Source organism: Polyodon spathula, chromosome 4 (assembly GCF_017654505.1).
Source record: "Polyodon spathula isolate WHYD16114869_AA chromosome 4, ASM1765450v1, whole genome shotgun sequence".
Taxonomy (NCBI): Eukaryota; Metazoa; Chordata; class Actinopteri; order Acipenseriformes; family Polyodontidae; genus Polyodon; species Polyodon spathula.
The window spans coordinates 73,513,288-73,537,905 of record NC_054537.1 but is presented as its reverse complement, the minus strand read 5'-3'; the positions used below and the strand labels follow the sequence as shown (position 1 = coordinate 73,537,905).

The 24,618-nt window shown below is 36.5% G+C and overlaps 1 protein-coding gene across 2 annotated transcripts in view; it reads left to right on the top strand.

Moving 5' to 3' along the window:
- Positions 1-24,618, top strand: part of LOC121314839 (RNA polymerase II subunit A C-terminal domain phosphatase-like) — a 150,051-nt gene that overhangs the window by 12,461 nt on the left and 112,972 nt on the right. For both annotated transcript variants that reach the window (XM_041248550.1, XM_041248549.1), the window contains 7 exons: positions 66-149; positions 2,413-2,485; positions 4,684-4,812; positions 9,525-9,675; positions 15,282-15,372; positions 17,220-17,386; positions 18,680-19,711. In XM_041248550.1, the coding sequence (XP_041104484.1) occupies positions 66-149; positions 2,413-2,485; positions 4,684-4,812; positions 9,525-9,675; positions 15,282-15,372; positions 17,220-17,386; positions 18,680-19,711 (1,727 nt within the window). The remainder of the gene's footprint in view (positions 1-65; positions 150-2,412; positions 2,486-4,683; positions 4,813-9,524; positions 9,676-15,281; positions 15,373-17,219; positions 17,387-18,679; positions 19,712-24,618) is intronic.

Sequence of the window (24,618 nt, the reverse complement as noted above, 5' to 3'; positions counted from 1 at the left end):
AGCATTTTCTTTCTAATGTCTGATTATGTGACAATCTGACAATCTTTTCATTCATTACTTTTCAGGGGTATATTAGTTCGAATTGAAGAATGCACCCATCCGGTTGTCATGAAAGGCCTCTGTGCAGAATGTGGCCAGGATCTCACACAGTAAGTACCATGAAAACTGAAAAACCCAGTCATGTTACTGCTATCTATAAACCACAAAAGATTGCTTCGATGCATATTGTATATTTTCAACGTATATATTCTGTCACCAACCTCCAGTGTTTCTCTCATTGATCAGTATAATTCATTGACATCCATATCACCCTTTGCATTGCTAATTGAATTAGTTCATCCATCAGTGCGAAAGAGAGTTCTGATAGATAGCTATCTTAACTGGGGCAGACTGGATTTGTTGCAAAATGAGGGGTTGCTTCTTAAATATTTTTATATTGTAAATGCTGCTCTGCTTTGTCTGCATTTCCTTAAATTCAGTGTAAAGGCAAGCTTGTTACAGACTAAGTAGTGGGGTTCCAAAAAATAGAGGTACACATCCCCATGAGTTGTTACAACTGTTTAAATAACAGACTTTGTTTTTTTTCATTGTTAAAATCCTGACTACTTATAACACTTATAACTTTTAAGTGTGTTTTCAAAGATCTTTTCAAACTGACCGCTCTGGTGCACTGATGTAAGGATTGTTGCCCGCATTGTCAAACAGGTAATGCAGCAATAACGATCCATGATGTGGTACGGAACAGAAAAGCCAGAGCACTCTTTGTGTTTTTTAAAAAAAATTAGCACAGATCTCAAACCCCAGTGCACTAGAGCGACCAGTTTGAAAAGAGTTTTGAAACACTTTAAAGTTATAAGTCTAAAAAGCTCTCAGGATGTTAACTATGAAAAGAAAAATTGCAGGTACATTATTTAAACAGTTGTAGCAACATGTGGGAACGTATACGCTATATTTTTTTCGGAAAATGGACACGTTCCTTATTTGGGAATGATATATGGAGGTGTCTTGTACTCTTCGTGTGTCACGTAATCTCTGTACGTCTAATCAAATATTAGCATTAAACTGACTGATTGTATTGAGCTAATTGTTATGGGTTTATCCACAAAATAAGACTCAACCAGTGAGCAGTTAACAGGTTGATCTTGGCCTGCTCCCGATTTGCTGTTTTTCTAGAATTCCAGTTTTATAAATTCTTTCATCTACCTCACACAGTATAAAACAATTATCCCAAAGTGGTTTTTAGGTTGTTTTGCAATGTGAACAAAAATGCATTTGTTTATTTCAGGATGCTTCGTGGACCATTATTTGCAACTTAATGAATTTGTAAATAGATTTCTTATTTATAAAGGAAAATCTCTAATGGCAAATTGTAAGCTGTTGTATGTTTTTATGATCAGATTAAACTATAAATATAATTTCTTTCCCAGTTTTATTACAACCCTCAGGCATTGCTAGGTGCATAAAACGTCCGATCCATTTTGCAAATGCTTTCAGTCTTTGCATTTCGGAGTACAATTTTAATAAACTCATTTCATGTTTTAATAATACCAATGTAAAAAGAAATAAATCTGTTGCAAATGCATAAACTTATATTATGGAAATAAAGAATGTTGTATAATTTCATTTAAAACCAACTTTCTCCTGGTTTATCTGAAAGAATGGTACTGAATTTGACTAGACACCTAAATTTCATAGTTCTGTTATGGCTAAATATATTGCCATGTTCTCAGTTGCCAGAAAGAGAGACATTTTCTAGTTGGGACAGTCTTAAGCACTTGAAGTGGTACCCTTATGCAAAAACGACATGCATGTTTATTGAAATTCACTTAAATGTTATCATATGTTCTTGTACATTTGTCACACTTCAACTATCTTTTAAACAATTTGAGATGCTCATATTTTCAATGTTATGAAATCTCTTGGCAAAATCTTCATCCTTCACTATGACCTAAGGTGACTGCTATAATGTGGTCATGTGACTTTTCCGTCTGGTAAAGATCTAACTCTTTGAGATAAAAAGTACATCTGACAAGAAGCAATCAGAACTTCTTAACCAGTAGTATTGTTCAAAAGTCATCTGATTGCATTTCTCTGTAAGCAGGTGCTGTATATAAACACAGCTAGGTATGTTAGACATGATATGATAGTTTGATAGTTTGGTTCAGGGGTTGAACGGTTTGTCAGTTTCTGTTCTGAGAAGCTGCTTAAAGAGTTTTTAAAGTTGGTTGTGGTGGCGTTTTTTGATGGGGACAAAACACAATGCATTGACAAACAGAACGCATTGAACTGTTTAATTCAGTTTTATAGCTAACTTTATTTTTAGTACTGAATTTCCTTAGAACAAGATCACATTAAAAGACAAACCTAAATAGAAATATTCTAATAACTTGCTCACCTTTTTCAATTTTGCAGATTGCAAACCCCCATATCCACTGCCAACGTGTCCATGGTCCACAGTATCCCGGAGCTTATGGTCAGCTCTGAGGTAAGCGAGCAGTGGGAAACTATTCCAGTTTGAAACTGCATCAATTTTCAGATCAATCCAACAAAGTGTTCATAAGTTATAAGTGTTACCAACTCTTCTAGAAGCAAACATTCAAATGTCCAAACAAGAAATTGTATAACAACAGTACTTGCACTTCTGCTTTTTAATATTACAAATTCACTAAATCATGATATGCAATTTAGTTGTCAATAAGAGTTACCCCTACCTTTTAGTTTTTGAGATGGTCTGTTGACTGGATCATCTGCCTCAATTTTTTTCTCGTTTTAATCTCTTTCAGTTCTAACTGAGAGGTTGTATTGTGTTTTTTTTCTTTTTCTCTCCGTCGCTTAACACTAGAACCACTGAGATTTCAGACTACATTCAACCGCCGCACCTGCAAAATGTGCAGCTCCATTTTAAAACGACTTTGATATGAAAATGAAAAACAAACTATTGGATACAATTTAATATTTTTGATTTATAAACCTCATACATAACATTTTCAGAGCAGAAACTCCACATTTACACTGCAAAATGAAGTCCCTCTGAGTGATTGTATTGCCTGTGCACTCCTTGTACAAAACCAGAGCGTTGATGGCTGCCAGGTCCAAAACATTATAAAAAACAGCCACAGGCCTCCTGCAAGTACCACCTTTGACAGAATACAGTCGTGCCATGTGATCCAGTATATACACACTGTACTTCGTTGCCTTGTAAAAAAATTTTTTATACCTGTATACACTCAGGGTGGCACATTCGTTCTGCCTGAGGAGTGCAGTGGAGTGCAGGGGGCCTCGCACGGCTTGAGCTGTTGGTAGTAACTCTATTCAGAGGACAGGCAGACGAGAAAAAAGTAGCGTAGCTATATCACACTGTATTGTGATTCAATGTGTATATTTTGTGACAGCTGCTAATAATAAATAATAATATATGAGTAGAGTGACTTTCATTAGTGTTTCAGTGCTCGACAGGAGTATATAATACATTCTTTCACAGTGACTTTGATTTTGTTGCAAAGCTCAGACTAAATTGTTGGCTATATTGTATTGATTTCAATATGCCGCATAAACTGCGGGTCTGGCGGTGCAGAAGCAAGTGCTTATAACTTATTAATTTTTACTTTTCAACCGCTGGAACACCGTATGGGTATTTAATTAAAATATTTAGTAACCCTTAAGAACGGACATGCACGAGATATTCACATACACAGAGATATTTAAATTTGAATTGCAAAAGCCATTCAAAACTCGGCTTTGGCGGTACTAGTGTTAAAAGATAATAAAATATAATAAAAAAAAAACCTGCACAGATGGAATTAAATTGGCCTTTGCGGTGTCAGTGGTACCTTGACAATTTCTGCTGCTTAGGTTAAAACAGGTGATTAGCCAGACTGCAGGAGCAGGGGAAGCCCATTTATCTCGAATCCTCCTGGGCCGCTATGTGGGTTACAGCAGTGAGATGATATTAAAATAAATAAAGGTAAAAACCTAACTGAATTAAAAACTAAAAAAATACAGTTCTATGCAGGAGTGATTAATTTGTTTTTTAACCTGGGTGATTTGTTCGTTTAAGGGACTATTCTGAAATACACATGATTTATGTATCAGTACAGTATTCAAATTACACTTTAATGCTGTTAAAGTCATGCTGTTGGGCTGCAGGCTAATTCTTGAGCTTAAACTGACAACTGTGCTTTATTAATTTAATATATCTTACATTTTAATAACAATGCAGTGGTTTAGATTATTTTAACCACTTAATCACTGCAGTACTGAGATTCTATGAATGCACTGTAAACTGTTCTATGTACATTTAAAATAGATGTATTATTTTAGTAAAAATAACATATTACAGATTGTATTTTAGCGTAAAGGGAAATACATTTAAAGTTAATTGAGCAGTATAAATATGAATTTATTTATTCATTTATTCATTTATTTATTTATTTTTAAAAAAATAAGTATTATCCCAAGTAACCTGTCCTTGGTTTAGCGATGGGCTGCTGTATTTTATATTTGTATAACCAGCGAAATCTAAATGAGCAAACACCACTATAATTGCAGTTAGTTTATTTATTTATTTATTTTATTATGCTGCAATTATCATTTCACAGATTTTCAGTATTGTCCCAACCTTAACTGATGATATTTTCAAAGCAACTAATTTTCTTTAAAAATGCTTTTATTTATTTTTTCCAGCAAGCTGAGCAGTTGGGGCGAGAAGACCAACACCGGCTATACAGAAACAGGAAACTTGTGCTGATGGTAGATTTGGACCAGACTTTGATCCATACTACTGAGCAACACTGCAAGCAAATGTCCAACAAGGTAAACCGATAACAGGGCCTTTGGGGGAGGTTAACACCAGGGATGTTGCTGAAAAAACACCAACTCTTCTTACCTGAATGGTTCATTGAATGGTTGCTGGAGATTAGGCAGATTTAACTCATATTTAAGTACAATTATGCGGATTGACAGATAACCTACAGAAAGTATGCTTTCTCTTTTGCCTTATTGATATAACTGAAGTTGCTTTTTTCAAAAATGTGAAAAAAATACCATACTGAAAAATGTATATTTTGCTGCTTGCTGCTAAGGGATCTTCATGTTCATGTCAACATGACTTGAAAACAATGCATTGGTCTAATAGTGCTGTAAATGAGCCATGAGGAACAAAAACATACTTTGATAATAAGCCATTTCTTTAGTTTCAAAATAAATCTTTTACCCCAAAAATCCAAAAGAGGTGTTTTAAATGCTGTTTGTAAACTGACTATTTTATGCTGAATTAACTGCCCACATTTTGTGTTTAAGTACAAAAACAGTACCTTGAGCCAAAGATTGAACAGCACAAATTAGGTTGCCTTGGCCTTGTAGAGCTTCACAAAGACCTTTTCAGACCCTCAGCCCTAAACAAAATAGCTTACCCCCTATCTCCTCAGAATTCCCTTCTCTTTGAAATCTTAATACATCCCTGTTGACAGTGCCTAGAATGCTAGTCGATCCAGTGAAAATGGGATTAAGAGTCCCTTCAATTCTGATCCAAACCCAGCAAGCTAAATTCTGTTCAGTTATATAGGTATGTTTCTTGAGTAACAACTTTCAGTTAAATCCAACAAGTGGGTGTGCGTGTCAGTATTCTGCCAGCCAAAATAAGTAGCCTAGACCTGTGATCCTCAAAGCTGTGTCCATGGGCAAACTTGTGCCTGAGAGACCAGAATGGTGTTCTTGCGACAGCAGCTAACATTATCTGCAATACTGATGCACATGTAGTGCATTTTTATGAAGATAACATTTGTAACGTTAATACCTCAATATCCTAAGCCAGGGTACGCCAAACTTGGGTATGTGTACCCCTGGTACTTGAGCACTCCTTGGGGGGGTACGTGAGAAGAATCCTATAATGGCGGACAACGTTTTTATTTATTTATTTATTTACTTACTTACTTACCACATTGCTGTACTTTGCAACTTAGCAATCAAATTAACAATGTTGAAGCTCCTTTCAAATAAAACCACAGCCGTACTGGTGTACGTTTCCTTTCTGTTGGACGAGGTTAACTATAAACACCCAACTGGCTGCTGACAGGGAGTGAGCGTTGAGCGCAGACATGGCTAAATTACATATAGCAGGGCGGTGGTTCTGCAGTCTGTAGGCTAAAAATGTGTAGTATTTACTGGGTACGTTTGCTTTCTGGAGTTCAAATGTTCAGTGTTTGTAGTTTTAGTTTAATCAGTTCAGTGCGTTTTATCCAAGTTTATGTTTTTAAATAACAGTATTGTTGAGTTTAGCAGGCAGCTGTGCCGCCCTACTTAGACAGTGAAATCACTGCGCTGGAGCTGGAGCGTACACGACTGTGTTATCTTGTAATGCTTTATGTGTTTTTTAACTAATTCGTTGAAGAACCCCTTTATCGAGTAATTGCATTAGCCTGCGCATGTACGCCGCTAATTATTAGGCTAATAAAAGCAAAAGCACAGTATTATTATTATTACAAAAATGGAATTGTGGATTTTATATATATATATATATATATATATATATATATATATATATATATATATATATATATATATATATATATATATATATATATATATATATTCAGTTAACATCAGTAAGTACTTAAGCCTAGTAATTAGAAAATACAATGTTGTTCCGTTTTCATAGGTATATTATGAGCTTATCTGAGATGGGGGTATGCGGTAGACTAGATTTTTTGGAAAGGGTTACAGGGCCTAAAAAGTTTGAAAACCACTGTCCTAAGCAACCCCCCACTATGTTGGTAATCTACAAACATCTCCATTATGTCGACACCTCCATTATGTGATTTTAATATTTATTGTTTAATTTAGTAGTCGCCAATTGTTTTTATCATTTTCTTTCCAATTTGGAATAGCCAATTATTTTTAGGCTCAGCTCACTGCTACCACTCCCGCGCTGACTCAGGAGTGGCGAAGATGAACACACGCTGTCCTCCGAAGCGTGTGCCATCAGCTGACCGCTTCTTTTAAACACTGCAGGCCCACCATGCAACCACCTCTGTCACAGCGTCGGAGCACAACACAGCTCTGGACAGCTTACAGGCAAGCCCACAGGCGCCTGGTCAGACCACAGGGGTCGCAGGTGCGTGGTGAGTCAACAACACCCTGGCTGACTTAGAATTTTATAAGCAAGCTAGCTTTTACACATGCACACAGGATTTGTGCACATTACATACAGTAATGGTGTTAAGCAGCGTCTGTTGTGTTGGTCGGAATGAATGCTGCAGTATGTTTCAACAAGTTCAGTTCAGTTCAATCAATGTTGAAATGCTTACAACGTTCGTATACACGCAATATCATCAGTTTAGTTAAAGTATTATCTTGTTTCAATTGTTCATCAAAGTAGCTTTGTTTGTCTTTAATCTTAGCGGTGTTGCTCTGTATTAGACATTTTTACTTCTGGTTTGCACATAGATATTTCTTGTACAAACATAGTATTTTACTTGAATCTTTCTTTGAAACAATAGTTATTCTGGAGATATGTTCGTTGTTGAAAAACAAAGTTACAGTTGGTCGTCTTCGTAACAAAGAGTTGCAGTTTCCATTGATGTCAGGCATGCCCGTATGCACACTTTCTACCACCCCCTCATTCAGTGCTCCAGTGCTGTGACGCGCAGCAAATCAGTAGTGCCTGTAATTCAGAAACGGAATGCGCTAGGAACACAGTCAATGTGCTGGATGACATGTTCCTAGAATAAACCACAGCATCCAGAATAAGTGGTGCGCATTTAGCGTCTTATCTATTTTGCATAGCATAAATAACACATTATACCAAACGATGGCTAGAGGTAAAGGAAAACTAAACAGTGTTCATATACACATTTTCATTAATTCATTTACTCCAGTTAGCTAGTTATATTTTGTTTTATTGCTCATTGGCTTACAGAGTTTGAATTACACTTCCTTTTACACAAGCAATGTGTGTCATCAACACAAACAGCATCTTGCTTCCATGGACAGAGAAAATAAAAAACAGTAACCTTTTATAGAATAAAACTTAATTTTGATGTAACTTGTTATATTGATCATAGGATTCAAATTGGTTTAATTCTCCTTACTAAATTACCGTTACAAGCACGTTAAATACGTTATACTATAAGAATAACGTACTATAAGAATTATTTTCACTTTAATCTTCATTAAAATACAATAAACATTAAACTTGTTATTGGGAAATCATACTTCAACAACTCTTAAACTTGCGCCTGCAAGATTAATTATTAAAATTATTCTAAAACCAAGGTAATCTGTTAAATTGATACTGATTTGTCAAACTACATTTGAACATAGTTTGTCATTTTATGGGAGTGTCATGGCACCTCATATCCACCAGGTGTCGCCCTTCTTAACTGTTTATAGGAAGACAATTGTATATTGATTTTCATTCACATTCCAAATTAAATAAGAATCGTCTTTGATTGTTTATAGAAGACTGTAAAGATCAGCACAGTAGATAATCTAAACCATTCCCCAATTTAAATCTTTACGACCCTGTTATCAATGTTTAGTCCTTTTGAAGTAGATCAGTCAAGAATGTTTTACAGGGAAGGTAGATTGGGGAACGACAACTTAATTAACATAGCATCTCAAATCTCATAGTAAAAATAACAAATGTCATTTTAACAAGTATATTCCATAATAACTTCAAATTTCTCCAACACACTGTTTTGGTAGGGGAACTAAAGCCTTTACCAGCTGCTACCTGCTCTCAGTATCGATTTTGTGCCATTTGTTAAATGTGTTCTTAAATGTCATTTTGTTTTATGTTTGGAATAAGAACACCTGACTGTTAACATGAAACTTCTGGTCTTCTTGTATTTTGTTTCTTGTTAAATCACATCATGAATATGAAGTACATAAGGTACATAAACCAAAAATAAGTATGTAATATATTACTTCATTAAATCTATAGTCACAAGTAAATGGTTACTTAACAGAAAACACAAATGTGACTAAATCAAATAGTCAGTTTGTGAGTAAAGACAAACAACTTGAGACTTCCTTACCCGTATAGAACTATCATGTATTATTAACTCTATATACTTTCAGTACTGTACAACACCATTAATGAAAGGTAACTGGACATAAAGAATACTTACTGTGTTTTAGCCAAATGAAATACATACACCAACTGTGTAATCTTAAACACGTGATGTAATTTATAAAAAATACATTAATATTATTGGTTGGTTTGTCATGATGCTTTTTATTTTGTTTACCAAACAGTTGCAACACAGTTAATTTTAAGAATAAATGTTTAATGCACATTTTATTTGGAATGTTCATCACATCATAAAACATTACAAGCAGCCTTCCAATATAACACTTCTAGACTCTAGTTTAGCATACATATTTCTACACATACATATTGTAGTAGTAAATCACACGAAGGGTTCTCAAGATGGGTTATAAATATTTCAGATGTGTTTACTGTTGCCTAACCTTTTTATTTTTGTGTACTTGATGTGAAAGCTGTTCTTTTTCCCCCTTTCCAGGGAATCTTCCACTTTCAGCTTGGCCGGGGAGAGCCGATGCTCCACACCAGGCTACGTCCCCACTGCAAAGATTTCCTTGAGAAGATCGCCAAACTGTACGAGTTGCACGTTTTTACCTTTGGTAGCAGGTTGTATGCACACACCATAGCAGGTATGCAAAAATGCTGCAAGTGTTGTAAGATATGCAAGCTATTTCATTTTATCTTGACTTGTGGCTTTTAAATGTGTCACTGCTTTATTCAATTTATCTTTATGGATTGGAAAGTAGTCAAAAGTTTACAAACCCCAATGGAATTTATAATTTCTCAAACAAATAATTATAGGAAAAAATCTTTTGTAGCAAAAGTGTTGCTTTTGTGGATGAGGGGAAAAAAAATGTCTACAATTTTCAGCAATTTCTTTGCAAAACTCAAAAAATGCTCATTCAAAAGTACTCCTACCCTGACGAGAAAAATAAATTAATAGCTAGTTGAGGCACATTTAGCAATAATAATATCTTTTAAACGATTAGGATATTTGTCAATGAGCTTTTAGCATGATTCTTTAGTGATTTTTGACCGTTCTTCAACGCAAAATTGTTCCAGTTCATTCAAATTCCAAGAACTTCTCTTGTGCACAGCCTTCTTCAACTCATACCAAAGATTCTCAATCGTATTTAGATCGGGACTTTGACTAGGCCATTCCAGAACCTTGACTTTGTTCTTCTTTAACAGTTCTGAAGTAGATTTTGATGTGTGCTTTAGATCGTTGTTGTGTTGGAACGAGTTGCACTTCAAACTAAGTTTTGTAGCAGAGGGTTTCAGATGATTGGCCAATATCCACTACATTTCCTGTGCCATTAGAGGAGAAACAGCCCCGTAGAAGGATATTACAACCTCCATGCTTGACAGTAGGTATGGTGTTCTTTTCTTTGTACACGTCACCAGACTTTCTCAAAACGTAACGACCGACAGTGTGTATTGAATTAAGTCTACCATTTATTTAAAAATAAATAAGTCTCTAGTTGCCCATGCAGGAACGCCAACATGTAGTATTATACACACACGCCTATACCTTATGGGTTCCGTATAATGTAGAACCAGAATTCTCTTGACAATAATTTAGTCACACAACGTGTCCGAAATATAAAACAAGATTTTAAGGGTGAAAAAGGGTGCTCAACTGATCTAATATTACAGAAAGAAAAGGTGATTGGTTAGATATGTGTGAATAGGATACAGATAATTGATTTCTTAGTCAAACGATTACAACGACCACATTATTAGCATACGTGGTTAATGTACTAATATTAATTATGGCTGAACACACAGTGTCTACGTTTCATTAGTATTTTCAGTACTCGTTTCTCAAATGCACCAGAATTAATTCAACTTCCCATTCAGAACAGAATCCAACATTCCAATAACTAATTTATTAAATTATTAGTTTTACCATGTCAATTTAGTTTAGCCGTGAGCTACCAAATTGATAATAGGTTATCAACCTCAATTGATTCTATATTCAAATTAACTCAGAAATGGGTCAATGAACAAATTCTCTGCATTTATTAGGTAACTCCTTTTGATTTACACATTTTAACAAACAATACATTCCTTGCACACTCTACAACAGAAACTTATATTCTATTGCTGGAACAATTTATCCACTAACTTGATAGCATTAGCTACAGTTAATTTCTCGAGTCATAAAATGTTTAATATTTGATATGATGAATCCTTATCTTTTCAACAAAGACAGACAATCTTCTTTGGTGATGAACACTGCAGCTTCTCCCATAACTCTGTTTGCAGTTCCATCAAAAGAAGACAGTACTTTGCTTGAATTATGCATTGTATTGCGTCAGCTCGCAATAAGCAATAGATATTTTCAAAGGGAGGTAGATCCTGATCTCCAACAGTCCTGCAACATTATCTTTGGCTTGTCGGAAAGTTTCCAGCTGGAATGGGTTCCACTGATCAGACGTACTCACAGTTTAAAGAATGTGTCTGGGTTATTCCACCGCAAACATGTTTTGGGTGTTTAGAATATTTCAGCCCAAGTCCTCTTAATTAGGTACCCTTCTGATTACAAGTCATCTGGATTATCTCTGCGCTAATGCACTTAAAAAGTTATTTAAGTTCATTTAAACAGCCGTGGTTTTAATTATGGTACGGGATGCAGGTCTCAGAATCGGAACGGCTGTTGGTTTCTCTTGAGTTCCTTTCTGTGAGTTGGTTCCATGCAGTTTGCTACAGGGCCCATCGTGGGTCCTTGCTGTCGTCCCGTTTCCTGGTTAGAGTTTATCGTGCAGAGCAGAGAGCAGGACCCTCTTCAGAGCTGGTTTTAGCCTTCTCAGGACATGATGTTAGCCATTTTCGTGTTTGGGGTCTATTCCCAGATTTCAGAACAGATTTCACATTCAGCACATAACTTTTACAGTCAGCTTTCTACTTCAGACCTTGTTCCAGTCTTTAATTAAACCTCAACCCGTTTTTGATTGGATCGTTGAATTCATGGGTGGTGTTTAATGTCATGCAACGTGCTTAAACACTGGTCAGCTTTCCTCTGGCCTTGCCCACCACTTGTGATTGACAGTTCACTCGAATTTCCTTTGTCTTGTCAAATTGATTGATGCTCACCACGTTTGAGGGGGAAAAAAGAGAAATGCTTCATGTCAAATGTGCAGAATTGAATGTTTGCAGAGATCTCAGTTCGTGATTATGCAAAATAATTTTTACTCTGCTTCACAAAGCTGCATTTCTCTACTTTGACCAAGGGATGGGGGGGATGAGAAATAATGATATTAGTAATAATAATAATAATAATCTTTATTTTTATATAGTGCCTTTCATAATGGACCACCATTACAAAATCACTTTACAAGATACGAGACTAACATTAACATTAACTTGAAAAAACATTAACTTGAAACTTTCTCAAGCAAGTTTAAACAGTGTATATTGCATCCAGCAATAACCTGATTTGGCTGCACTGTCCACTACAAGTGTGACCAAATAGCTCGATTTTTGTTTCATCACTCCACAAAACCTTTGACCAGAACTCGTATCCATCATTCAAATGCTGTTTTGAAAACTTTTAGGAAAACTTCAAGGACAAATCGCTTAGAGTGTCTTTTTCCTTTGCCTGCGACAATTGAGACCTTCACCATGCAATGCTCGACCTATGGTTGAAATTTGACTATCTTTGACAGTCAGTCTGGGATTGTTATAACCTTCCTCACAATTCTTCTAATTGTTTTTGGTGAAAGTACCTTTTTCTTCCAGACCAAGGGAGTGTTGTACTTCTTAATAATAGAAACAATAGTTTAAATTTGTCAAATGCTTGGAAATCCCTTCTTGTATCCTTCTCCAGCTTTATGACAATAAATACTTTTCTGCCTAAGGTCTTCAGATAGCTCTTTACATTTCCCCGTATTGACTTATTGGTAGTGATAACAGTCTTACCCTTTTGTACTATTTTATGTTCACCTACAATCCAGCATTTTCTAGACTTTTCTAGAATTAGATTCTACATTATCATATTGACATTTCTAGCATCTTCTAGATAGTACTATCATAACATCAAAGGGTATGAATACTTTTGAATTGGCATTTTTGGAGTTTTGCAAAAATATAGCTGAAATAAATCATTTCAAATCAAAAATTGTTTCTTGTAATTTTTTTCCCCTCATCCACAAAAGCAAAACTTTTGCTACAAAAGATTTTTCCTAAAATTCTTTTTTTCGGGAAATTTCTAAAAATAACAAATTTCCGTTGGGGTATTAAACGTTTGACTACAACTGTATGTATGAGGACACTAGTTACACTGCTGTGTCCACAGTGCAGTTCGTCACTGATTTGTAGTCCTGGTACTGTATACTTTTTGTTTCAGCTTGGCCCGTGAGGTTGTCCTGTTGTAAGGTTGTGTCTCAAATAACCTCACAGACAACATGCAAGATAGGACATTGGTAGGCTTGTACAGCCTGGAAATCATTGCTGTTGAACATGGATTGAAAACCTGAAAAGAAAAAACAAAACACTGGTTTGAAGGAAACACATGTTGTAGGTTGTTGCATTTTTGATAGTAGTATTTGATAAATCAAAAATATACATAACTTATACAGGCTAATGCACATTACTTTCACCTTATCTCATAGCTTTTTATGTTTTGGGCAATTTCGTTTTTAAGTAGTGTAGCTTTTATTATTAGTACTATACACCATTTAACAAAATGAGTTAATTGAGGCAGGTATCTGAGCTATAGTTTTAGTTACCTCCTCTTCTTTGTGTACAGTCAAACATCAATTGGTCCTCCTTGGTTGATTGGAATAAATCGTGTGTTTTTTTTCAATTGAGTAACAATTTAGATCTTTAACATTTACATTTGCTATGAGAAACAGGCTTGGAGGTGGGGGGTTAATTAGAAGATTTCCAAAAGCAGCCACTTGGTGGCAGCACATATCTGTACAAGGTATTACTTGTGCGATAGCTTAGCTTTGAGGACAGTAACAGCATTTGGTGTGTGTGACCCTTCCACAGTACGCAAAATACCACTTGATAAGTAAGTTGTTCTTTTTTCAAACAGGTGAATTGTTTTACAAAGTAAGTGACAAGTGAATATTATTCTATTACTGTTAGCCAGTTCATTATTTAGAATTTTAAGATCATTATAGCATATGTTGGTTTATGGGAATCTTATGTTTGCAGTAGGTCTAATGGGTTGCTTGATCAGTCTGTACACTGGTCAGATAAGCCATAGCTGGATTGTATTGGATGATTTTACATTGCTGTGGCATTCCCCTGAATTACATAGACCACCTATTTTTAGACAGAGCCTGTACTTTTGAAGAACAGAAAAAAATGTCACTTGGGGGTCAGAGTTTTAAGTTCAAGTTTCCACCTACTAAAAAAACAGCACTGGTAGCCGTGGAGACAGGCTTCCTTGTCACTGAGGAATAGGGATTAAGAGAGAGGTGGCAACTAGTGAGCGCAGACTGGCAATTCAAAACGGTTCCAAGTAGTTCAAGCTTTTTACTCTCACTGGAATAACATCATGTACATCTCCTAGTAGTAAGAAAACAGAACAAATGAGAATGTAAAAAAATATATGCATCACTTATTATAATTATTCATATACATTTAAAGGAGGGCTAACCAAGGTGTACAGTTTTTTCTGCCTAACTTATATTACTGCTCACAATCCAGGGATCTATCTCTGATTTAATTTAGTTGCTAGTCATGTGTAAAAGTTGAAGTGAGAAGTTGTATAGAGAACTCTGTCAAGCACTGGTTCATGGGCTGTGCATAACAGCCCCAGCTTTTGTGAAAGTTGTTTTTAGATTACTTTTTATTTTCAGACAACTAACTTTACACACTTTTTTTTTTTTTGTTACTGTTCATGTTTCATATTATTGCTCTTGTCAGTAAAGTTTGTGTTTTTTTTTATTTTTATTTTTTATTTAGTCCAAAAAAGTAATATGCATTCTCTGAATATTCCCGTATGCTTAATGTTAGCTTTTGTTGTAATCAAAAAAGTGTTTAAATTATGTGGAAAATAAACTGTATGCATGTTCTCAGTTATGTTACTGTATGAACACAATCCAGTTTACAATAATTTTGTTGGAGGTTTAGGGTTGCTTATGTTTTTCTGCTTATGTTTCCTACACATCCTAGCATGGAATAAACTACAAAGCTGGTTTGGGCCCATGTATCATTGTCCTGAGCTTATGCTCTGTCAAAATGTGTAATTCATAAAACATTTTTTCTACTTTTTTGTTAGGATTTTTAGACCCAGAAAAGAAGCTGTTTTCACATCGAATTCTGTCGAGAGATGAATGCATTGATCCTTTCTCTAAAACAGGAAACCTCAGGTAAAACATCTATATTAATACAGAAATGTGTTATTGCTGAGTGTCATTAACCCTTTTCTGACTTTGAAGTATATTGTACAGAGTATAGCCGTGAAGGCTGGCTGTTCAGAACTGTGTAGATATCCCAACCGCTAGATTTATGGTTGTTTTGTGTGGTAAAATGGAGAGAACCACAACACTTGTTACACAAAGTAAAAATTGAATATCTTTGTAATGTATTTATTTTTAGCTAACAAAACAGCAACACACATACATTGAATAAGTTTTTTATTTTAGAGTTGCCCTTCCTGGAAAACAAAACTGCAACCAGTATCTTGAAGTGCCTGTGAACGTAACATTCTGACTGGCAGAGACAATTCAATTTCAAGATACCAAATAAATGCTTAGCCCAGGAAAGAACACTCAGTTGCAGACAGAGTCCTTGAAGAGCTCAGTGTTAACTTCTAGACTGGGTTTTTATTAGTAAGGTTCCACTTTTTGGTGACTGGGCTGACAGCAGGACAAACTAAGCAGCCTTAGCTGAGAAACAACATTCAGATGCAGATTCAAGATGCTAAACTGTATATTTTTAATAGCAGCAGAGAACAATTAAAAGTATATTTGCATATCAAACTGCTGCAACCTTTTTTTTTTGTAAAATGATATTTGACTCTTATTTATTGCAAGTAGGAAATGTCTTATTGTCAGAATTGTTTTGTTTTTTTCTTCTGTGTGTCAAGCAAACCCGACCAGATTTTTGTTGTTGGAAACAACTGAAACCTAGAAATTTAGTTTTGATTTTAATCATTATCATCACAGTTGCCACATGCATTGTGCTTCATGTCATATTGTTTTGTTACCACTCATAATAAAAAGAACTGAGGTTTTTCATGAACGACTATTCTTTAAAAATATAAAAGAATGTTCTTTCATTTTGAATGCACTGGGGGGAAAAAAGGACAATTCGTACCATATTTCAGTAACAGAATTTAAGAGTTTAAAAAAAAAAAAGAAAGAAAAAAAGTTACCACATCAAATGACCTATTAAAAAAAATATGACAACAGTAGAATAAATGGTATTTATTCCAGGTGTCACTGATGCATTGGTTTTCTTTACATTTATGAATTCTGTTATATGAGCTAATATGAACATGGTCACGTCTGCCACTGAATACATTTCAGCTAGTGTTTATTTGAATTTTTGCCCCAGTACCACTTTTGAACCATTTTGATACAGAATGTCCATACAGACGAGTCTAATTTATGCAAGAGAATTGTTTTCAACAAAAAGGCACAAATGCTGAAATTACTCCAAACTTTTACATTGAGACATGCAGCAGCAAGTCTAAATTATTGACGGACTACTACATTGCTTAATTTCCTCAATCCTGATTTCCCATATACATTTATTATTATAATTATTATGTTAATATATTAATATTCATTCTATTATAATTTTTTAAATAGTGTATAGCAGAGGACAAGTTTCTTCTGTGATAAAAAGAGAGAATGAAAGGGTACAATAAAGATTCCTATGTGAAAACAGTCCTAGAGGAAAGTAATATATTCTCTGCTGTATTGAACGTTTGGGTTCATAAATGTAAAACAAAGGAAAAGTAAAAGCAGTAAGTTAATACTCAGTATGTGCAGTAGGGTAATATAACTCTCTTGCACACTTATACAAGGTGCCACGGTTGGTGTGGCTTTCCCATTTATATCAGTATACTCTGGTTTGTCCAGTGTGAGGACTTTAGGTAACAAACTGGCTCTTAGCAAAAATGTACAGGAAGATAATAAATAGTCTTAGGTTTGTTTGTTTTTTTCTGTGTAGTATCTGGTAATTTAATGCTTTTATATCTGTTTTCTAGAAATCTCTTTCCATGTGGCGACTCAATGGTTTGTATCATTGATGACCGAGAAGATGTGTGGAAGTTTGCACCAAACCTCATAACAGTAAAGAAATATGTCTATTTTCAAGGGACGGGGGATATCAATGCACCACCTGGGTCTAAGGAAGCTCAGATGAGGAAGAAAGGTAAACTATTATTGCACATGTCACAAAATCACACTAACACAAAGGTGAAGATGTTAAGGATTGATAACATCAATAGTGAATGGTACTTTTATTTGTTTATTCATTTTTGTAGTTTTAATATTTATTTGAGCCAGGAAGTTGGCTTTCATCCCTGCATAGCCACAAGTTCTCTGTGTGGTTGAGTAATTTAAACTCCATCTGATGAACAAGTGCAAATAAGCTTGGTTGTCCTGCATTAAATTAAAGATCTACTGTTTTAAAAATAGTTGTTATATGTTAAATATGGTTAAAAGGAAGGTGTTTTTGCTTTATAGTTTTGTATGCACACATAAGAAGCAACTATACACTGAAAACCTGTATCTCCCACAGGAGAAGCCTATGAGATTTGGGGTTAATTAAAGGGAGAGCAACGGAAATATTTCTGTATAGCAACTCATTAAAGGAGTCCTACATTTAATTTGTGTCTCAGGAGTATGTGCTTCTGCAGATAAGGTTTTTATGAAAGGCTCGTATTAGGTTTGTAATTAATGTAAAGAGCAGGGTAGACATAAAAGAACCTGCCAGGCTGTTTTTTCTGTTATTTTATTTCTTGTCTTACTCTGAAATTTGTGTAAATGTGACGTTTGCATTTCAGAGTGCTCAATGGTACAGGCATTTTTTTGTCACAGAAATAATGAATGAGAATAAGTCATAAATATTTAAGTGAATAAATGCTATGGGAAGTATCTGATTTTTGCAACTGAATTACAATCCAGAAGTATTGACACAATCCCATTATTATTATTTTTTTTTTAGAAATAGTTCTGAATCTTGTAATTGGTAATAAGGTTGTCACGTATGTATAAATAAATGGACATCAGACTATTCTGTAGCATTGAAAATAAAAATAATTTCAACTTATTTTTCGTCAACATTGTTATATGCTGCAGTACCAGTTTCCTCTTATGTTTGCCACAGTAACTTTATTATTTTGGATTACATTCCTGTATACAAGATACCGGATGTGTTGTACTAAAGGTAGAAAAAGAGTTAAAACAATTTGCTTTTAAAAGCTATGGCTGGACTACCTGTTAACCAGCTGCTAATTTCTTAAATTAAACTTACTTAAATAATTAGAGCATGAGTGCATCCAAAATACATTCTCTGCCCCATTTTTATAATTTGTTTGACAGAAACAAAAAAAAAAAAAAAAAAAAAAAAAATCAATTATTGTAATTGGCAGATAGACACATTTGTTTTTGTTCAGATGTATGTAATACATACCTCCTTCTCTGTTCTCTTGTATAACTCCAGCAAACAATGTGAATAAGCCTAATGAGGTATCGGAGCCAGCATCATCTGCCCAGGAGTCGTTGGAGGAAGTAAAGGTCTCTGCTGTGGAGGAACAGAGCAACGGCCTCAGGAAACGTGGCAAAGAGCGAAACGGCACAAAAAACACGTCTGCGGATGACTCTTCCTCAAAAAGTACTGCTGCAAATTCTCAGGACAGAGCTAATGAAAGGATACACTCAGGAGGGGAGTACAGTAGCGCAGCAGACGCTTCTGGGGTATACAACTCCAGCTCCACTGAGCAGGACAGTGGCAGGACAGTTACAGATAAGCGTTCGGTCAAAAGCAGTGGCGACAGTGTTGCAAACGACTTTGACTTTGACCTGTCCAGTGACAGCGAAAGTGAACATGATTCAGGGGCAGAGAAAGCCTCCTCCAACAGCGATAGCGAAGGGAAAAATAAAAGAGCAAAGAAATCAGAGTCTATGCAGCCAGATCAGAACAAGAGCAAAATCAACACAGTCGGGGAGAACCATTCCGGGGAGAAGCAGGTTGATCCTGAGGACCAGGTTTGCGACATTAAGCTAGACAATGAGCAGGGTAGCCTGGGGGGCTTGGGCAACGGTTGTAGAGAAAAAAAAGAGGCAGAGACAGAGTCCCAGAACAGTGAGCAATCCGGGTTGACTATTGGGGAGTCTCTGGACCAAAGCATGGAGGAGGAGGAAGAGGAAGAAGATCTGGATAAAGATGACCATTTGATATACCTGGAAGAAGTCCTGACCCGCATACACATGGAGTACTATGCCAGGTATGACAAGTACCTAAAGAAAGAGTTACCCGAGGCACCTGACATCCGCAAGATCGTCCCTGAGCTGAAGAGCAAGGGCCTGGCAGGGACAATAATTGTTTTCAGTGGACTGTACCCCACCAGCTACCCCATGGAGAGAACACGGGAGTGCTATCACGCAGTTGCCCTTGGAGCGAAGATTAGCAAACACCTAGTGCTTAATGCTAAAGATCCCAACAGGACAACGCACTTGATCGCTGCTCGACCTGGTAAGTAAATTTATTTTTTCTGTCCACAAGTTGAGGTTGCCAGTTAATTATCGCTTTTAGCAGTCTAATAATTATCCTTGATATGAGTTCCATGTACATTTCAACTTGCCTGGCAGAGCCAAGACAATACTGAAATTAGCTTGTATTGTGTGTTGTATGGATTGTACCATCCATGTGAATTTCTGGGGTTTGGAATATTTTGACACATCAATCCTTAAACCACTTGAGGAGCCATAGCAAGCCTACTTTGATTAACCATGGCAGCACACATGCAATCTAGCTGATTCGGCACGTTCTGAAAGCTGCACACCTATCAGCCGTTAAAATGTATTTTATAGTACAAAAGGCCTGCTAGAGTTTGAAGTAATTTGTTCTTTAAAAGTATTGTGTAAGAATTTGTAAAACTACCATTAAGTGAAAATGTGGTTCTAATATACAGTAAGAGTGATGTGCAGTCAAAAAATGCAATTATGCACATTGTAACACTTCAGTGGCATAGTTAATAATAGAGAGCCGGTCAATTTTTGATTGCACTACTGAAAAGTTATGTCAGGCTGAAGATCTGAGAGGTCTGATGGCACTTGGGGTTACATCCAACTGTGCAGTCAGTGATTGATTAGTGTTAATTTTGGTTTCTCTTGCCTTAGTTCTGAAGTAGCAGCCACTGCCTAATCAGTAATTTACTGTTCTTTGGGTCACCTTCATCAAAAGTGCTCACTAATGTACTGTTAGTAAACTTGTATACTAAAATAAAAAAAAGCAAAAGGCAGCAAGACTAGTTATAATTGTAAATCAATAAGGGGTACATGTATAGATAGTCAGAGGATGTGTCATGTTTGAGTAAATATCTTGTCTTTAGATATGTGACATACTAAAATGCCTTTTTTAAATGCACATGTCTTAAGTCACCAATAAGTAGTGTATGTTGTCATAAACGTCTACTTTTGTTTTAATGTTTTTTTTTTTTCTTTTTGAGTAATTTTTCACGATTGTGTGCAATTTATTTTCCTGACAGGTCATTTTAAAAGTGGCAGTAAACCTAATACAGTAGTTGCCGCATATGGGAACAAGAGAACTAAGAGAACACTTTGCTTAAGGGAACCCCCTTGTGGTGAAAATTTATTTTTTCCGTTGTGAATGCTCCGACTAAAGGAACAGCAAGTTGCTAAAAAGAACACCTTTTTGGCAGCGCTAGCAATTAGAGTACTGTTTTGTAACCTGATAACTCCTCATCATCAGACTAGGAGGAAGTGTTTCCTTTTCCTGGTCTGGCTTGGACAGATCCTGAATTGGGGGATGTTCAACTTTTCTCTCAGCCTTGTTCTTTTGAAACTTTGCATACTACAACTTTAGGTGCTCAACATTTTCTGATATAGTGCCAATTGAAGTTCCTAAGAGAAGGGTAGGGGTAATGTTTTTGGTAAAATGGTCAATACAAAAGCTTTTTGAAAATAATTTTACTACAGGTGTCAATGAAGTTGTAGAGTTCTTTATAAGAAGCTAGAGCTGTAACCTAGAAAGGCCAAAATGTGCACGAAACAGTTGTTATATGGTGATATTTTTTTTTCTGTCATTTTTGTGACTGCTTTGCTTGCTATTGCAAGAGCTGACTAGCTATTGCTTTTACTAATTGCTGTATGTTAATCTTCACATTCATGCCAACATGTTGAGCCTTAACTGTCCAATTATTAATGAAACTATGGTCAAAAACCCTTCAACTGGTAAATTGCTTGCTACCATCATGGGGCGTTACAGGTCGCTAGGGGTAATGATCAGTTGCCACTATATCAGAAAATGTAAATATCCTAAAGTTGTATAAGTATGCAAAGTTTCACATTTGTATAAAAAAAAGTGCACAATCCTATGTTGTGTTTATTGGCGTTTATTGTGACTATGGTGTCAGATTCTGTGTCATAGAGAAAAATATGAATACCACCTTAATCGCCTTTTGGTAAGGTATGCGTCTCTTGCTGTAGGATCATGAATAATACGGGCACTGTATTGAGCTACTTTTTCCTTGCTTGACAAGGCCATCTGAAAATTCGAAGAAGAATAAGAAAATTGTATATAAATCTGTAATGTCAAACTTGGCTATTCATAAAAAAAAGTAATGTCTATTGGCTCTTCATAATAAGTAATCAATAAATCTGTTGCATTCAGAGATCATGCATGAAGTGCTGCCTATAAGTCTGGTTACACCAAATGACTTAGCAGTTACACTGAAGGACATTTTCCATCTAATGCTAATGTAACAGGTCAGTATTAGGCCAACTATGCAATTCATTGACCTTGAGAGAGGCATACTGACTTGCTCCACAAGGTCCCTTTCTGGCTTCCTCATATACTGATGTCATAGGTCATGGAGTCCTCAGCAAGTGTGGTCTAAGATGCAATTTCTCCTTTCTGAAGCAGAAAGGAGAAATTGCATCTTGAATTGCTTTAATCAGAAAACAGAGGACATTGGGGAAACACAGCCGCGTGTGTTTTTCTGATAACAAACAAGCTGAAACTCGGAGCAGCTGATTCAAATTCAGCGCCGTTTTGAGACACGGGCGAGGGGAGGAGCCGACAGCACAGCAGAACAACGCAGTTAAACGAGGCAGTCTTCCCAGCGACAGCGAGTGGAAGCGACAGCGAGTGGGAGAAGTACAGCGTGGAAAAGTACAGAGCAGTTTCGAAGCAGAAAGGAGAAATTGCATCTTGAATTGCTTTAATCAGAAAACAGAGGACATTGGGGAAACACAGCCGCGTGTGTTTTTCTGATAACAAACAAGCTGAAACTCGGAGCAGCTGATTCAAATTCAGCGCCGTTTTGAGACACGGGCGAGGGGAGGAGCCGACAGCACAGCAGAACAACGCAGTTAAACGAGGCAGTCTTCCCAGCGACAGCGAGTGGGAGAAGTACAGCGTGGAAAAGTACAGAGCAGTTTCGAAGCAGTTTGAAAGCAGGTTGACGGCTGCAGAAGAAACTAAACTTCAAAAAAAAAAAACTCAACATGGTCTTCAAGCCAGTAATCTGTGACACCTGCTTGATGTGGGAAATCCGAGAAAACCCAGCGGAGCTAAACCAAGTGTGCGTAAAGTGCCGCGCGATCCAGGATTTGCATAAACTAGTAAGTATGCTAGAAATGGAGCTGGAAGAAGTGAGACAGCAACAGGATCTTGAGGAACTGGCACACCCACAATTCATGGAAGTCTGCATCACCCCTAACAGACTGAAAGCCACCAGGGAGATAGAAGGTCAGAACAGCTGGGTTCAGGTAGGCAGAAGCAGGGAAAAAAAGAAACTTCGTCAAACACAACCACCAGAAATCAAAACAACCAACAGATTTGAGTCACTTCAGAATTGTGATGAGCAGAACCAACAACAAGAGAATGAAAGGAACAACATCCAGGACCCTATTGACAGTGGTGACAAGACAGTAAAAAGAAGGGAGGTCATGATTGTTGGGGACTCCATATTGAGAAACACAGCAAGTTCAGTTCGCAGTTTGGACCCCCTTACTACAACAGTGTGCTGCCTTCCGGGAGCCTCGGTCAAGCACATCACTGAGAACGTGGACAGGCTCCTAGAACGAACAGGAGACGACCCGGTAGTAGTCGTCCACATCGGTACAAACAACATTGGAAGAGACAGACCAAAATCCCTGCAAAACAAATTCAGAGAGCTAGGAAGGAAATTAAAAGAGAAAACCAAAACTGTGGTATTTTCTGGTATACTACCCGCACCTTGCAAAGGACCATATGGACAGCTGGAAATAATTAATCAAAACGAATGGCTGAAGACGTGGTGCACACGGGAAGGCTTCACCTATCTTGATCATTGGACCACTTTCTACAACGAGGACTATCTGTATAGACGGGATGGACTGCATTTAAATAACAAGGGAACTAGTCTACTTGGAGAAAAGATCCTCGAGCAGGTTCAGAAGCATTTAAACTAGAAAGGAAGGGGGGAGAAATCAACAAAAAAACAGAAGGGAGACCGCATCAAAACAAGGACAACAACTCAGGTAAGACAACCATTAAATGTATTTATCTAAATGCTAGAAGTATCAGAAACAAAATTCTAGAACTTGAAGCTACTGCACTAACAGGTAACTATGATGTGATAGGTGTTACAGAAACGTGGTTATCTGAGAGTGATGGGGACGAATATAATATTTGTGGGTATACACTGTATAGGAAAGACAGGCAGGACAGAAGAGGAGGAGGGGTAGCGCTATACATAAGAAACAGTCTTGAAGCCCAGGTGTTAAACCTGGACAAAGAAAATAAAACCGAATCAATATGGGTCAGAATAACAGACAAAAATTCAAAGGGCATAATAATAGGAGCATGCTATAGACCGCCAGATTCAGACGGTGAGCACAATAATCTGTTATACAATGACATTAGAAATGTGTGTAGCAAAGGAGAAGCCATACTAATGGGGGATTTCAACTTCCCCCATATAAAATGGGAAAACCCGGTGGGTAGCGCGAAGGATGAAATAGAAATGGTGGAAATGACAAATGACTGCTTCCTAACACAATTTGTGAAGGCACCCACTAGAGGGGAGGCATGCCTTGATTTAGTCTTTTCAAATAACGAAGATAGAATAACTAAAACAGAGGTCAGAGAACCACTGGCAAACTCAGACCACAACATGGTCTCATTTGAAGTGTTTTTTAAATCCTCAAAAGTAAAGACTAAAGCTAAGGTTTACAATTTTAGAAAAGCAAACTATGAAGGCATGAAACAGAGACTAACAGAAGTAGATTGGAGTAAAATAGAGAAAACACCCACAGAAGAAGGATGGTTGTTCTTCAAAAATGTAGTACTAGAGGCGCAAAACAATTATATCCCTAAAGTAGACAAATCTAAATGTAAAACTAAATTGCCAAAATGGTTTAATAGATCAATTA